Source organism: Rhamphochromis longiceps, linkage group LG22 (assembly GCF_057381845.1).
Source record: "Rhamphochromis longiceps isolate RC_006_pf linkage group LG22, R_longiceps_female_GT1.1, whole genome shotgun sequence".
Taxonomy (NCBI): Eukaryota; Metazoa; Chordata; class Actinopteri; order Cichliformes; family Cichlidae; genus Rhamphochromis; species Rhamphochromis longiceps.
Window position 1 is genome coordinate 20,166,492 of NC_140577.1, and position 16,783 is coordinate 20,183,274.

The following is a 16,783-nucleotide window of genomic DNA, read 5'->3' on the forward strand; positions in this document are numbered from 1 at the left end:
TTTTGTTTTTTGTTTGTTAGTTTTTAATCCCTTTTGAAATATACATTTGAGCAGCTCGTAAAAATATAAGTACAGTGTTTGTCAGAAATGAGGGAGTGCTCTGGTTCTTTTAAATAAAGAATGAATGACAGACATAATCCGGATACAGAAAGAATTTTTGTGACATCAGATACTGGTTGTCACACCCTGCTAGAAGACTCTGATAAGCCTGACAACAGTCTTTGACTGTAAAACTAATAACAAATTACCTTGTGACAGGCTGGATTACTGTGTGTGCATGTGTGTGTGTGTGTGTGTGTGTGAGAGTGTCTAAATGTGTGTCAGTGGGATACAAGTTTGACAGATTCTGTCTGTGCCCAGAACATTCTTCACATATGGTTTAATTGACTGGAATAATAAGGTTTTATTGCTTAAAAGAAAAAGAAAAAAACAAAATAAACATCTCTACTCTAAAGTATGCGTGCATGTGTGAGTGTATGTGTATGATTGTATGTGACTGAGAGAGGTGTGTCCAAAAACAGGTGAAGTGTTTCCAAAGAAATACTTCTGCAGTGACCTGGAACACAAGAAAACAGAGCATTGTGCTAATACTTGAGAAGCATCTAATCAGACTTTTAGTATCCTTCTCTCCTGTTCTTGTCCATATCTTGCTGTTAAGTGCTTGTGTTAGGTGTTCTTTTGTTGAGAACAAATCTAATGCAGGACTGCCTTACTTAAAATCTTTTAAGCAATTTTTCAGTGGTTTTTTTTTTCAGTTATTTTATGGACATATTGTGTAATTCAGTCAAAGCTGCAGTTATAATAATTAACTTTGTTTTTCCCCCCTTTTTTTCTTCAAAGTGAACAGTTGCCTCACACGTTTTCTCCCCACAATCCAAAACATTCTCCTTTGATTGCTTCATGATTTCAAACTGGACATACTGTATGAATGTGAGAGTGGGAAGCTGGGTCTCTCTTTGTCTTAGCTCTGGATTGGCTTGGATAGTTTTCATACATACATCATATGGCATGATTTTGCATTCATGGTTTAAATGTGACCTTACTGTCTCAAAAATCACTAGAAGGTATTAGTTATAGTGAAATTCTAATCATCAAAAGAGAATATCTTTGAGTTTTACTGCAGCCTCGACTGTTACACAAACTGTTTACTTTTCTGTCTTCAGCTCTTTGCCCCAACTTCAACCATGATACTTAAAGCCAAACCTACAGTAATTAACACTTCTGTGACTCAGAAGACATCCTCAAAGACCAAATCTGAGTGGCATATGCAGGAGTTTACTATTATATGTACACATTTGCAAAGGTGATAGAGACATAAAAGATGCACAAAGAGAAGGGAAAAGTCAACCTGCGGTCAGGCTCCAAAACTATATGACCCTGAGAGATCACAGGTCAAAGACCTCCTGAGGAAATGAGATGCTCAAAGATATAACATCATTACAGGAGAGGTAGGAGCAAGACCTTGAACTGAGAGTAAACTCTGAGATGAACTTTGCCCCCGTAAATCATGCAGTACAGCCTAAATTTAGTTCAAATTATGGGCAGATTAAAGCACAAACTCAGAATTCCTTGTTATTATTGTTTTTAGTTCAAAGCACTGAAATTGTTTGGCTTTGTTTATGAGATGCATACACAAACGGGAAGTTTTTTCAGCATCGCCACTTGACAGGAAAAATGTATAGCCGAATTCAAAGACACAGAATTAAGCTGCACTGAAAGACTATTAAAGAGGACAGGTCTCATGCTGTGCTTTCAGACAGTGAGCAAGTATGTGTTTAAACAGTCTCTTTGAAGCTAAATGTGAAATGATTAAGTCCACTTAGAAGTCTGCGTGGCTCTTCAGTGTGCGTTCATGTGTGCGTGCATGGAGCTCTTTGAAGATGGCACTCTTGTGAGCTCAGGAAAACCTTTACAGCAGTGCTAAGTGGAGGGTGCAGCTCACTATAAAGATCCAAGATAAGTGTGTAATGTGTGTATTCATGAGTTGTGTGTTTGTGTAGTTGAGGCAGGACCTGACATGACTTGAGGGCCCGGTAGAGCTGACGCCAGCCCCTTGTTTCTGGCTGTCTGTATGCGTCCTGAATGACAGCCCAGAGGCAGTGCGTATGTGTGTGGTTAGGTGGGAAAAGAAAGGTTTCATGTTCGACAGGAACCATCAATAAAACAGCAACCGTCAAATCGCCTCAAAACCACCTGAACCTGCTCTGAGAAAGTGTGGAGGAATGTGTCTGAGTGTGTTTGAGAGGGAGAGAGAGAAGAAGAGCAAGACGGAGAGTGAAAGATAGTAGAGGATGTGTGTCGACATGTATTCTCTCTTCTTTAACTTGTTCAGTGACTTCAGCAGCTCTAATTGGTGACCATGTAAAGCATGGTTTGCGCGAGGCTGTGCCTCTGCAGAGATTTGTCAGATGCACAGATGATATTTAAGCTTGCCCACATTTCCAGGCAAATCTTGGGGGGCGGGGTCTGCATTTATGTGTGGAATAAATTAACAATTTGTTGCACGGCAATTAGCATGAAAAAGCAAGCGGCTGTTTTCCAGTCAATTTAACATCAGCCATCTCTTAGTGCTTTTCTTAGCACCTCCCTTCTTCTGCTCTCTCTAGCCTCGGAATTTTATGGCAGGCATTGTGGCGAGTTGAAGCGCAATGATGGGGAGGAGGATGAGCTAACCATGAGCGTAGCATTGATTGTGTGGGTTTGTTAGTATGTGTCTGTTTCTGTGCATACGTATGTGAGTGCTATTGCATTAAGTTGCACTGAAAAGTGCTTTGGTCTGCAAATCTGCAAGAAGTAATTGACATTTCACAGCAGCAGAGGTAAAAAAAACAAAAAAACAAAACAAAACAGATTCATGCTTTAAAGAATATAATAGTACTTGTAATACAATACTACTACAGCACTGTGTGCACATTATACACTACCTTATGACTTACAAAGTAAGTTAAAGCACTTAAGTAATTTAGACTTTTAGGATTAGTTGAAGAGAAACCACTCAGAGGACTGCTGCAGTCCCAGTGTGGTGTCATTTTCCATAACTTTTCATAATGAGGTTGTGGGAATTTAACCCATGCAGAGACTACAGAGATGCACTTGCACACAGTTCTCCAAAAAGTCAGCACATAGTCCAAAACCCACGACACTGCATGTAGGTGCTTATTGAAGCTAACTTGAACAAGACCTTCACTGCAAATAAGTTCTGTATCCATTATGACTTATGGTTATAGTCAGTTTACATACACTCAACATATATATGTGTGTCATGGTCACTTTGGGTTTTTACTGATTTCTTCAATTGTTCTTTTCCAGAGTGGAATTATTTTACAGCATATATCTTTAATGACTTTAAAAAACAAGAACTGTATGCAGAACTTTGGCTTTATTTAGGATGTTCTCTAATCCACACAGCATGAATACATTACTCCTAATATTTGGATAAATCTCCCTTAGCAACTTTCATCAAAACCAGATGCTTTGGGTAGCCATCATCAAGCTTCTGTCTGGTTATTTGACCACAGTTCTTGGCATAACTGCTGCAGTTCATTTAAACTGGTTAGTTTCCTGGCACAGACCAAGCGTCATCCATCAAACCGCTAATTTGTTATGAAGTTGAATAAGTGGAAGAATTTCTCCTCCTTGTTATCACATCTACTTTGTGCAGTGTACCAGTACCTGTTAAAGCAAAACAGTCCCACAGAATGATGCTACCACTACCCTGCTTGGTAGCTGATACAGTGTTTTTAGGTTTGAAGGCCTCACCTTTACGCCTCCAAATGTAGCTCTTGACAGTTGTTTTGACACTGCCCCCTGGAAACAGTACACAGCTACACCTTTGCAGAGCAGCTTTGACCAGCGCAGCACACATTCACAATTCACCTATTATCATTCATTAATTAAACTGATAGTGTCTCTTAAGAAAATTTCTACCTATTTAACTTACAGCTCGGTGCTTTGCACTTTTCTGACGGCAAATTCTACTCTTTATGAAGGATCTGGTTTGTACCTTCGGCAATGTTATTTATATAGCACATTTCATAACATGTGAACATAATGTGCTTAACATAAAAGTAATAATTTCAAAACACACACAAAAATAACAGTTATCTTTCAAGCCCTTTTGATCAAATTTTGGATTTGTGATCTGAGCTTAACAGACAGGTTACTAAACCATGTAGTATTGCCATAATGGATGAAAAATTCAGTAGTTGCCCTATAGAGTAATTTTCCAATGCTTTCATCCATCACATGGGTCCCAAAGTGATCATCTTAAAGTTGTCCCTTGCTTAACCTTCTCTCCGCAACTTAAAACCAAGCTGTGATCTAAAACTAATCTCTGATGGATCTTGGCTTGCTTACCTTTTTGTATTGATTTCTGCAATGTTTGTGTATACTGTGAAAAAAGGAGAGAGCTCAAGCAGCTCTTGGGGACTCTCACACTCATACCTGTATGTACTACCGAAACCATAAAGTTCACCTGCCACTTCTTTTAATTAAAAAAGCAAGGAGAAAAACAATGCCTTTTTACTCTAAACAAAAGAGCGATCAAGCACAAGGCTAGGTAGAAAAGGAGAGGGGGCAGGGCTAAGGAGGCGGACACTTATACGGCCATACCCCATATACCTTGCAGGTGTCCTGCGTTTAGCATCATTGGGTGACACCTGTAAACTCAGAAGCAGAAGAAAACAACAACAGTAACAGTGATCTGTAACACCAGGTACATTTAAAGTGAGCACATAACTGAAAAAAGTTTAAGAACTGTGTAATTAGGGATGGGTACCGGTATATAATTATATCTAAGCACTGAAATCTTAATTAAACTGGAAACTTAAAAGAGTCAAACTTTTAAATGTCCAAAATATCACTTCACATGAAGAAGTGCTAGAGAAACATATGAATGCTTAGAGGAGTCAGAGTGCTTATAAGCATCAGTAGCAGCAGATGTCCATATCCTAGAGTTTTCCATGAGACTTCCTTTTGCTTTTTTGATGACACTTGATCAAAATAATTTAGGATGCCTTGTATTAAGCTCATTGAGTCATTGATTAAGACTAAGAAGAAGACTAAGATAGGTGCCGTAAACTCGTAAATGTATTTAATTAAGGTTTCCAGATTTATAGAGCTCAGATCTGCACTGATTATACAAGAAGACACAATAACAAAATATATATATCATGTTCAAAAGCTAAAAAAATTATAAATCACAATAAACCTGGCTGATGGTCTTCGCTTTAGCAAACATGCAAACTTAAATTCTCCGAAAGTTAGCTGCTGCGAGCGGTAGTCGTCCAGGTAAGGATGAGAGGAAAAAACCTCACAAACAAGCCTTCTAATGCTGATGTGGGTGTCTACTCAATCACCACTTCCATCAGACAGACAGATGGACTGCTAGCCAACAGGACACACACACACAAGATGACCTAGACCCCCCACGCTGAGGTAGCAGCGATCAGACGCATCAAGTCCATCCATCAAGACTGAAAGTGAAAAATGACGTCTGGAAGTGTATGATTATGCTCCTGGGCTTCAGCTCATCAATCAATGGACGCACATACATTAAACACAGAGAAGACACAAAAACCTGAAAAATGAACATGAGTAAATTAATCTTCTTGTCTGAGGAGTGTCTGTGCGGTGGTGAAGAGCAAGAAGAGGAATGAACAGAGTTATTGGTGAAGAGAACCAAGATCACGGTCAGAGCGGGATTTAATCAAGGAGAACGAGTTTGTCCGAGTGCTCCTCAGTGGTTGAGTTTGGAGAACAAGGCTGGCTTCAGGACAAACACTGCGGCATCTTAACTCAGACATGTGACATGTGTGGCATCATGGGCTTTTTTGTTTTTATATCTTCATCCTCTTCTTCTAGTTCTTCTGCTCTTCTGTTTGTCTTCCTTCCACTTTGAAACCCAGCATTATTAGTTCACGTGTAAGCAAAAATGTTGGTTTTCTGATTGTTGAATGCCACAGGAAACAGATAGTAACAGCAAACCTGAGTCAATAAAGACAAAATCTTGTTTGCTGATTGTTTTAGGTTTTTGCTATACCTTATCACTACATGCTGATAAAAAAAAAACTTCAACACCATTTGCAGAATGGTGATACACGTGTTTGAAGCTTAGCCATGATATCAAACACTTCAGGGTAGTGTTTGGGAGATATGCTTCCTGTTAGTTCTGAAGTCAGATTTCGGAGCTGGGTGTCACATCTAATTAAAGTTGACTTCGTTCCAGCAGTAGTAGTCGTAAAATAACTTTTTCCCAATAAGACAATGTCAATATGAAGTTGGTAAAACTCAATCTGCCAATGTTTTGACAGACAAATCCTCCTTCCTCCTCTGTTGCTAACACAAAGCTAGCCAAGAACTCTTTAAGCTGAGTGAATGCTGACCCCAGCCCAGCAGCCAGACCCTGAACTTCAACAGGTAACAAACTTATGAGCAGTCAGCCTGCAGCCTCTGTTTTTATCTGTTTATGGTTCTAAGGTAGAATCACTGTGGCAATTTTGGCTGTTTTTCATCTTTGCTTTGTCCTGTTGGTTTTTTGTGGTTTTTACTAAATGAAAAATTTACTTACCAAACAAACTCAGCAGGTGACTGCTTTGATGGTCTTTTAGTACAATACAGCACTTGTACTGCATCTTAGCTGTCTCATACAGATGAGGAGGGAGAGGCTATAGAAGATATAGAGTTATCTGCTAATGCTAGCACTGGTTAGCAATGTGCATCGTTTTTGTAGTTATTTCCCTGTCAAAATGTGATTTCATGTACACCACACACTGAACAAAAACTTAACTCTGCATAACTTTAAGCCATTGTAGGATTTAAATAAGTTATGCAAACCCTATTAAACCCTCTTGTATTTGCTATGAAGGGGAAATTATCTGTAGAAACAATCAGTGTTTTTATATCAAACTGTAAACATATTTATTTCTGCTATAGATTTTGGGCATTTAAACATACAGTGGGGCAAAAAAGTATTTAGTCAGCCACCGATTGTGCAAGTTCCCCCACTTAAAATGATGACAGAGGTCAGTAATTTGCACCAGAGGTACACTTCAACTGTGGGAGACAGAATGTGAAAAAAAAATCCATGAATTCCCATGGTAGGATTTGTAAAGAATTTATTCGTAAATTAGGGTGGAAAATAAGTATTTGGTCACCTCAAACAAGGAAAATCTCTGGCTCTCACAGACCTGTAACGTCTTCTGTAAGAAGCTTTTCTGTCCCCCACTCGTTACCTGTATGAATGGCACCTGTTTGAACTCATCATCTGTATAAAAGACACCTGTCCACAGCCTCAAACAGTCAGACTCCAAACTCCGCCATGGCCAAGACCAAAGAGCTTTCGAAGGACACCAGGAAAAGTATTGTAGACCTGCACCAGACTGGGAAGAGTGAATCTACAATAGGCAAGCAGCTTGGTGTGAAAAAATCAACTGTGGGAGCAATCATCAGAAAATGGAAGACATACAAGACCACTGATAATCTCCCTCGATCTGGGGCTCCACGCAAGATCTCATCCCGTGGGGTCAAAATGATCATGAGAACGGTGAGCAAAGATCCCAGAACCACACGGGGGGACCTGGTGAATGACCTGCAGAGAGCTGGGACCAAAGTAACAAAGGTCACCATCAGTAACACACTACAACGGCAGGGAATCAAATCCCGCAGTGCCAGACGTGTCCCGCTGCTGAAGCCAGTGCATGTCCAGGCCCGTCTGAAGTTTGCCAGAGAGCACATGGATGATACAGCAGAGGATTGGGAGAATGTCATGTGGTCAGATGAAACCAAAGTAGAACTTTTTGGTATAAACTCAACTTGTCGTGTTTGGAGGAAGAAGAATACTGAGTTGCATCCCAAGAACACCATACCTACTGTGAAGCATGGGGGTGGAAACATCATGCTATGGGGCTGTTTTTCTGCCAAGGGGACAGGACGACTGATCCGTGTTAAGGACAGAATGAATGGGGCCATGTATCGTGAGATTTTGAGCCAAAACCTCCTTCCATCAGTGAGAACTTTGAAGATGAAACGAGGCTGGGTCTTCCAACATGACAATGATCCAAAACACACCGCCTGGGCAACAAAGGAGTGGCTCCGTAAGAAGCATTTGAAAGTCCTGGAGTGGCCTAGCCAGTCTCCAGACCTCAACCCCATAGAAAATCTGTGGCGGGAGTTGAAAGTCCGTGTTGCTCGGCGACAGCCCCAAAACATCACTGCTCTTGAGAAGATCTGCATGGAGGAATGGGCCAAAATACCAGCTACTGTGTGTGCAAACCTGGTAAAGACCTATAGTAAACGTTTGACCTCTGTTATTGCCAACAAAGGTTATGTTACAAAGTATTGAGTTGTATTTTTGTTATTGACCAAATACTTATTTTCCACCCTGATTTACGAATAAATTCTTTACAAATCCTACCATGTGGATTCATGGATTTTTTTTTCACATTCTGTCTCTCACAGTTGAAGTGTACCTCTGGTGCAAATTACTGACCTCTGTCATCATTTTAAGTGGGGGAACTTGCACAATCGGTGGCTGACTAAATACTTTTTTGCCCCACTGTAAGAGTCTATGGAGACTGAATCACGTTTAGAGCCAGTTAAAGCAGTCATTTGACAAACTGCAGTTGGATCCATTTTCTTAGCCCCAGAGGTTGACCCTTCACTGTGGCCCACAGTTCCATGTTATTGTTGAGAATCCGCTGATAGTCACACGAGACAACAAAATCTGTCCATAAAATAAAGTGAAGCTCAGTGTAGATGATAACTTGAGCCATGACAATAAAACTATTTATTTTAAGTCAGATCTTTACTATCTTAAGAACTAAAGGGGAAATTATGGTACAGCTGTTTGTCAGATGGCGACAGTGTCAAAAACATGTGGTACCACCACTTTGTGGGCTTGATGGTGCTGTAGTTGGTCCATCAGCCAGCCATACAAAAGAGCTGAAGTGAAACCTAGTGTTACAAACAATGAAAAGTGTCCACTGCACTCACTGTTTTATGTTTTCATGCTTTTCCCATTCCTTGTGAGCTCCACTATCGCTCCCTACCCGGTTCCGGTCACTGTCAACCAATCAGCATTTGACCGACAGATGTCGAGCAACATGCAGCTGGGATCTTAAAGGAGTGGTTGACAGCACTAATCTGTGGGCTTGCTGTAGACACAATTGCAGTACCGTAAAGTTAGCCTTTCCAAACCTTTAAAAACTGTCATTTAATTAGCAGCAGTGGTAAAAGATGGCCTGAGAAAAAACAAAGAAAGTAAAATATGAAACAATTACTTCTACTTACTATTTACTTTCTAGAAATCGCTGCATCACCATTCAAAATATTTATAAAAATCTATTTATTTATAGTCAATTCCTAGCACAGTTAATTGGTAGACCAGTAGTTGGGTTTTTTTTAATACTTTAATATTAAAAGTTGCAAACCTGAGGTGACACTTGGGTTATGTACACGGAGATGATGTGAAGACAAGGCGGAGGTCTCTCCATGAGGTTTAAGCTACGTTAACAGAGCGCAGCAAGAGTGTATACAAGCAGTGACCTGCAATCAGCGTACACACTCCCTTTCATCACAAACATCAACGACTTCTGAGAAAAATCAATGAAGACTCCTCCTCCAGAAGCATCTCATTAATATCTCGGTGCGCAGAACAGCTCCTCGGCATAAATCAGCAGCTTTACTGGGAGTAGTTAACAGAAACGTGACGAAAGTTGATGGAGGAGCAGAGAAACTCATAACGCAAGCAGCTTTAGTGAAGACGCTTGTTGAAAAGATACCACTTTCAGCACAACATGCATGTGTGTGCGTTTGTGTGTGTGTGTGTGTGTGTGTGTATGAGTGAAACTCCGAGTGAGACTGAATGAGAGCTTTTCATCCACTCCAGTTACTAATCACAGTCTCATTCTCTCACACCCTGCATAATTCTCCTCCCCACCTTTATAAATCTTTCTTCTCACTCCACCTCTTCCTGTCTTTCTGAGGGCAGAGACAGCAGATGTGTTGGCAGGTTAAATGACCTCTGTGATGTACGACTTAACAAACCCCGAGCATCCATCAACACTAACCCTCAGCGTGTGTGTGTGTCTGTGTGTGTGCGGAATAAAGAGAGGAAAGAGAGTGCTCATAAAGTGCAATTTCAATTCACCTTCATCCCAAAACTTGAGCCAAACAAACTCGGCAGAGGTGTCTACACACTCATCCTCCCAACCTTTCTCTCCTCACTGACAAATCCTCCCTCCTCCTCTTTTTTTTTTCTAATTTCATGAATGGGTTTGTCTGCTGGTGTATGTATATGCGCTGTATACATGAATGTGAATGAAGCCGTTCAACAGTGTAATTACATTGGCCTGGATTCCCTCAATCTGCTGCACGGGCTGATGAGAGATGCCCTCTCTGACCCCTGTATGTGCGTGAGAGCGACAGAAAAATGAGGGTAAACTTCTACAGATTTCAGGGCAGCTTATTGTCACTGTATCCACTAACCAAAGGGATAATCTATGAAACCAATGGAAATCAGTCCTCTCTACGCTTGCTTTCCATTACTCTAAAGCACTGGACTTTTTAAGATGTCCTCCTCTGATGACCTTATATTTATCTTTTCTTGCTATTGTATCATTTATAAGCGTTAGAATTTCAATAAGCTGCTATACGCTATGTGAGAGTTTAAAAGCATACAAAGGGTAAATGAGTCGAAGAGATTTCACTATGTACTGATTCTTTATGGGATGGTTTTTTCTTAAAAAAAAAAAAAAGAGGGGTGAATCTTATGATTTCATCACAACAACTCAAACTAATTTCCCTGACTCTGCTGCTACAGTCGTCCATCAGCTCCGTGCTGACAGACAGGCTGCGGACGTGCCCTCTCAGTGGAGTAATTACAGGAAGCCAAGGAGGAGCTGCTTCAGGCACATCCTGGCGCACAGCTCACCTGGATGACTTTTCCTGCACTTTAGAAAAGAAAGTTTATTTTTATTTTAACGTCTTAACGTGCGTCTTCACATTGATTGTCGCAAGGTCTGGAACCTATCCTTCTTTTTTCTTTTTTTTCTTTTTTTTTAACTAAAATTGAGTGGCTACCCCCTGGTTACAATAAATATTTTTTTGTCATGTTTAGCAGCTTTGTCGTTTGACTCTGTGATTCTCCCGCTAATTGTCTCAGCAGGGCAGCTGACCAAGATGGCTGGCCTGCCCTCTGGATCACTCCTGACTATGCTCCAACCTACAAAAGGAGGAGATGGGGAAGAAAAAGCAAGGAGAAATAAAATACTTCACCCACCCCTCTCCCGGAGAAGTGCCAGATCTTTATTTCACTCTTTTCTCCCAGCTCTTTCTGTCTCAGTGCCCACAAAGTGATTGGAAAGCACACGACAATCTTTTTTTGTTGACGTTCGATGGCGCGTGATAATGCGGTCATTATCGTGGCTAAAGGAGCAGGTTGAGGCTCAGACAGGGTTTCACTGGGGGCCTTTAAAGCACACACATACAAAAACACGCACACACTCTCAGTGTGGGAAAAGAATGCTTCGAAAAGAGGGACAGCTGTTTGGGTGGCTTGTGAAGATGGCGATTAGGTTTAGGGGAAGATGGCCCACTGTAAACTCCACCTGTGCATACGGCCTTGCCCGAGGCTGTGGGGGAAAGCAGAGCCTCTCATTTCATCCAGTCTGCTGAGAGGTGTGTGTTTTTGTGATTTCGCTGTAATAACTAAAATACCCAAATCCAAAATTTTACAGCTATGAAGCCCAACTTCTAAATTATTTTCTGGGTTTCATTTCAAAGTAGAGTAAGCAAATATTCATTTGAAGCTAATCCAGCATATCAAGTTTATGAAGTCAATTTTAAGTTGAAAGCTGTGACATTGTCCACCACAGCACAGTGGATTTAGCAATAGCTGCAAAACAAACTGAACTAAGAAATTGTAGAAACAACTCAGTGTAAAGTGTAGACGGTATGAAAGAGAACCAAAGACATCACGGTGGCACCCACTGCTTTTAGATTTTGCATTTTGAAGCTTCAACATGGCAGTCACTGTTTTGTTTTTGGTTTCCTGGATTGAGAAGTTGCATTAGATGAATGAAAGTGTGGAATTCCCCTTTAACAACTAATGCTAGCTAGCTTGTTTAGCACGTTACATTCTCAAACTGTATGGGTGCAGCTCACAAACACACATATCGGCTAATTAGTGCTAATAAAGAGCTACAGTTTCACTCAAAACTAAAGCATATATATATTTTTGAGATGACAGATATAAAGCTCAAAAAGACAGCAGCAGCACAAACAAAGGTTGGTCGGCCTAGTGCACACTGAGCCAGCTGCCTGTACTGGGACACCTGTCAGTCAACATAGCCACGCCCCTTAAACCGTACATACTGAATGCTTTTTGTTTGTTACATATTTCTCTCTGAAACTGACAGCTGGTCATTTGGACTGGCAGGTTATAGTTTCCTAGGTAACCCTATAGGTGGTTTTATGTCAGTCAACGGCATTCTTCAGTCTCATTGGTAGTCACTTCAGTCGCCTGCCCAAAAGTTTATTACAGGTCCCGCCCACTTCACATCGTCAGCAGTTATTTCGTTCATGGTTGCTTCACGAAATCATTCACTATCTTTGGTCTCTGTGAATTATCTCCAGTGTTTATGCAGCTCTTCCAGGGAGATAAGATCTAAAAACATTGACCTCACTCAAATTTATTTTAAATACAACAAAGAAAATGTATGCAAGAAAGAAAAAACAAAAAACAAAACAAAACAACATTCTGGGTTATTATGTCAAAAATTTAATTTGGGATATGAAATTGTTAAATTACTTGAAATTTTTAGTTTCTGCTGGACAAGTCAAAATTTTAAGATATTAAATTGAAATTTTGAAATTCAATTTCTTCACTTTTTTTCTCTTTTTTGGTGGCACAAAAATTCTTCCATACAAAAGCCACCTGGTTCAATTTACAGAAGAACTAAATTGACTGTAGGAAGTATCATTATTTAATTTAATTTTAAATTAAATTTAAATTAAATTACATTTTAATTTGGTTTTGGGGTAAAGTACCCCTCTAATCTAAGCTGATGCACCATGCCATCCTTACTTACTTAAAATGAAAAAGGCTTTGCAGCTGCTTGTCTAGCTTCTCTACATTTTACAAAAAGGTGCAAGTACAGCAGACCAACAATGTATTTGTTATTTTCCTGGAGAATAGTTGTTAGGCCTATAAACTACTAATCTAGCCACTGGTCAAGTAAGTCAATCCATTGTACATCATATGTTTGAGATATTAGTATCTTGGTGTGTTTAAACCATCAAGGATATGCTGAATAATTTCCTTCAAGAAACAAACAACAAACATCTGCCTTAACATTTTGAAGTGTACATGAAATCTAAGCTAAAATGATATATCGGACTTTGCATTGCAACACCAAAAATAATTATGCACACTAGCAGCCACTTGATTTAAACTGTGAGATGTGATTAACTTTTCTGTGAGTGTGGAGCTGACTTCATTTAGGATAGTCAAAGCGATGAGGTAAGGGCAGGAAAGCAGTATATCAAGCAAATGAAGAAAGTAGCTTGAATCCTGCTGTTTTATTACATTTGAAATTCAAATGAAATATAAGTGCCTTTGCTCTTACATTAGGTTATTTCTAGGGTGCTTGTGTCATCACAAAGGTTAAACATGCCTGATTTAAGTGTAGGACTATCTATTCAAATAATAAAAGTTACTTCCTCCCACTGTTAGTCTGAGCTTAGCCAAGTGTCTAAATGAGTTATAAAATTAGGGAAAAGAACAGAAAGAGGTGCTTTATTTTAAAAAGTAATTTGTTTTGTGTTGAATAAGATGAAATTGTAGAGGCAGTGATGGTATCCTCCTTTCCCTCCCCCAGGGCTGACTGGATACGCCCCAGGGACAGGATGGGACGGACCTGACCAGCCTCCCATTCATCAGCCTTTCCCTCTGAGTGAACTCACAACATAAGTAAAACAAAACTGCGCTTTGCTGTTTTACATGCACAGAAAGCTTCCCTTGTGTATTTTATTGTGTTTACTAGCACGCATTATCTTTCTTGGCCGATGGCACAAAATCCCCTTATGCCATCATAGTTGCTTTTTAGTTTATTAAATGTTGCCTTTTTATTGCTAAATTAAGGGGTAACTTCACCTTAACACAGCTTTAAATTCAACTGGCAGTGAATAGGTTTGGGGGATTTTAGCTGCAATTTGCCTACTTTGCCTTATCATGGAGCCTTGCGCTGTTCGAAGTCCAGTAACGAAATACATGGAGCATCAAATATAAATACACGTGAAACTAAATGGCATTACTGCTGCTACATTTTTATTAACCTAATGAGGAAATGCCTTAAATCAGTCACGGAACTATTCACTGCCACTTTTTGTGGCGTTATGACGTGTATTTTGACCAAGTGGTGAGAAGGAAGAACGTTTCTGCGCACTCATCTGTTGCTTCAGTGTCTCCTTTTGAATTTCATGCCTTAAACTTTAAACTATTCTCTCACTCCTACTTTGAAACTATACTTGCTTACAACGTTTGAAACTTATGACGACCCCGAGCACGAATGTTTGGAGAAGATGACAGCTGATGTCTGATTGGCCAGCGGATGCTTAGCGCCGCTTCAAAGCCACGGGGAAGATACAACTACTACCAAAGCAGTCAGAGAGGAAAACAGACCGATCACGCAAGCTACCGAGAGCACACACAGACACTGACAGCAGAAGATATCACTGCACGGAGTCCATGGCTGCCACACTGCTTGGGGTGAGTTTGCATTTCGACGCAACTTTTGTTTTTCTCTGAATATTTTTTTATTTTAATTTTAATTTTTTGGCAAAAGCAAATTCTTAAAAGGGTCTGTCCATTTGCTTATTCGGTTAATATTTATTTTATTCCCTTTATCTCGTTTAAATGCCGCTGTTTATAATAAAAGTATCGTTATTTAAATTAACCGAGCTTTAGTTCTTTTCCCATCTACATTTTTAGCTTTCACAGCTTGCGCTATTGATGGCGAGTTGCTACGTCTAATGGAAAAGTTAAGCGATTTTTTAAAGATTATTTGCCCACCATAGTTAAAGTTTTATAAGTTACTAAGTTATCCCACCTGCTGTGATTTTGCTGGTTAAGTTAAAAAACAACAACAATGTAAGCTTCATTTGTGTTTTGCAGACTGTGTCCAACTCATTTGATTTACATGCTGCATTTTACGCGTGTTTTGCGCACATGGTTTCAGTGGCGTGCTGGCTCTAAGTGCGTGCTTTGTGTTCCCGCAGGAGGAGCCACGGTTGGGCAGCACCCCGCTGGCCATGCTGGCCGAAACCTGCAGCAGGATTGGGGAGCCCAGCCCCTCGTGCTCCCCTACTGTTTCCGAGGGAGCCCCCGGACCCGTCAAAGGGTTCCATCCGTGGAGAAGGAGCTCGCAAGTCACCAGCAACTTGGGTACCTGCCTCACATCGTTTGGGGTTTCTTCTGGGACCTCCAGGAGTAGCAGGACCGGACTGAATGACGCCTCTAGCGCTTTCACTGTGACGGCTGCTACTTCTTCTTTAGGGAATGATTTTTCGATGTACCAGCCCGCTGTGCCACCGGACAACTGCGTTCCCAATTCCGCACACGCACAGCGGCCCGTGCTTCTGACCAAATTTCCCTCCTCGGTAGAAAGCATAGCCGGGATATATCCAAGGATGCATGCACATCCCTATGATCCATGGTTCAAACCCGTGGGGGATACTGGTAACGGGCCTCCTGCCTGGTGGGATATGGGCAGCAGCTGGGTGGACGCACAGAACACAGTCGGGTTACCCTCTCCTTTGAGCAGCTACACCAGTGACTACAGCTCTAACTTCAGCCCTGGTGCCTCTCAGCACCTGCTCCCCGCGGCGCAACATCTCTTCGACGGCTTCAGACCACCTGTTCCCGCAGCCTACACAGAGCCTCCGGTCACGGCGGCACCTCCTCTCACAGGTTCCCCAGTCGTTTCTTTGCCCCCATCCTCCCGCTCCTCTTCACGGCGCTACTCCGGTAGAACCACTTGTGACTGTCCAAACTGCCAAGAGGCGGAGAGCCTCGGCCAAGGGCGCACGAGTCCCCGGCGGAGGGGCTTGCACAGCTGCCACATCCCAGGTTGTGGTAAAGTTTACGGCAAAACTTCGCACCTGAAGGCCCACCTGCGCTGGCACACCGGGGAGAGGCCGTTTGTCTGCAACTGGCTTTTCTGCGGGAAACGCTTTACGCGCTCTGACGAGCTCCAGCGGCACCTGCGCACACACACCGGGGAGAAGCGATTCGAGTGCCCCCTCTGCCACAAACGATTCATGCGCTCTGACCATCTCAGCAAGCACGCAAGGACACACAGCCCGGAGGATGGCGGGGAGCCGGGGCTCACGAAGGGCACCAGCGACACGGACAATAGCGGCAGCCCGAGCCCTGGACTGAGACTGCACAGCACCGAGGGACAGAGAGCGGTGCAATAATCCACAGAGCTGAACCCGATGAACCCACACGTAGGTTGTTTGCTTTACAGCGTGCCGTGGACTCTAAAGAACTGAAACAGCACTTTATGGATCACTCTGCTTATACCTCATCTGTTATTTGTACCTTTCTATGAAAAATCTTTTACTCATCTGTCGTTTAGTTTTTGTTTTCTTTTTTAATTTTTCTATTGCCTAATTTATTCTCTTTTTTTAATATAAAAAAGGAAGAAAAACGAGCCTTTCATAATCCCCCTTTTACTTCATTATTATAGTAATTAAATATATAAATTATAAAAAAGTTTGAGTG

At 41.3% G+C, this 16,783-nt stretch overlaps 1 protein-coding gene across 2 annotated transcripts; it reads left to right on the top strand.

Annotated features, from left to right (window-relative positions):
* Positions 1–14,617: 14,617 nt before the first annotated feature.
* Positions 14,618–16,709, top strand: sp8a (sp8 transcription factor a). Of its 2 annotated transcripts, none has more exons than XM_085396032.1 (2): positions 14,618–14,767; positions 15,277–16,709. In XM_085396032.1, the coding sequence occupies exons 1-2, from the start codon at positions 14,747–14,749 to the stop codon at positions 16,474–16,476; spliced, it is 1,221 nt and encodes a 406-aa protein (XP_085252158.1). In that variant the 5' UTR covers positions 14,618–14,746; the 3' UTR covers positions 16,477–16,709. The 2 variants fall into 2 exon arrangements, with proteins under 2 accessions (XP_085252158.1, XP_085252159.1); XM_085396033.1 differs by having other exon boundaries at positions 14,659–14,767; positions 15,173–16,709.
* Positions 16,710–16,783: the final 74 nt, after the last annotated feature.

What these genes read in the sequence shown, in the direction of transcription:
- sp8a (XM_085396032.1), top strand. Translation starts at nt 14,747, where the DNA reads ATGGCTGCCACACTGCTTGGG. An exon ending in TGGCTGCCACACTGCTTGGG is followed by an intron (nt 14,768 to 15,276) that starts GTGAGTTTGCAT and finishes GTGTTCCCGCAG; the next exon opens with GAGGAGCCACGGTTGGGCAG.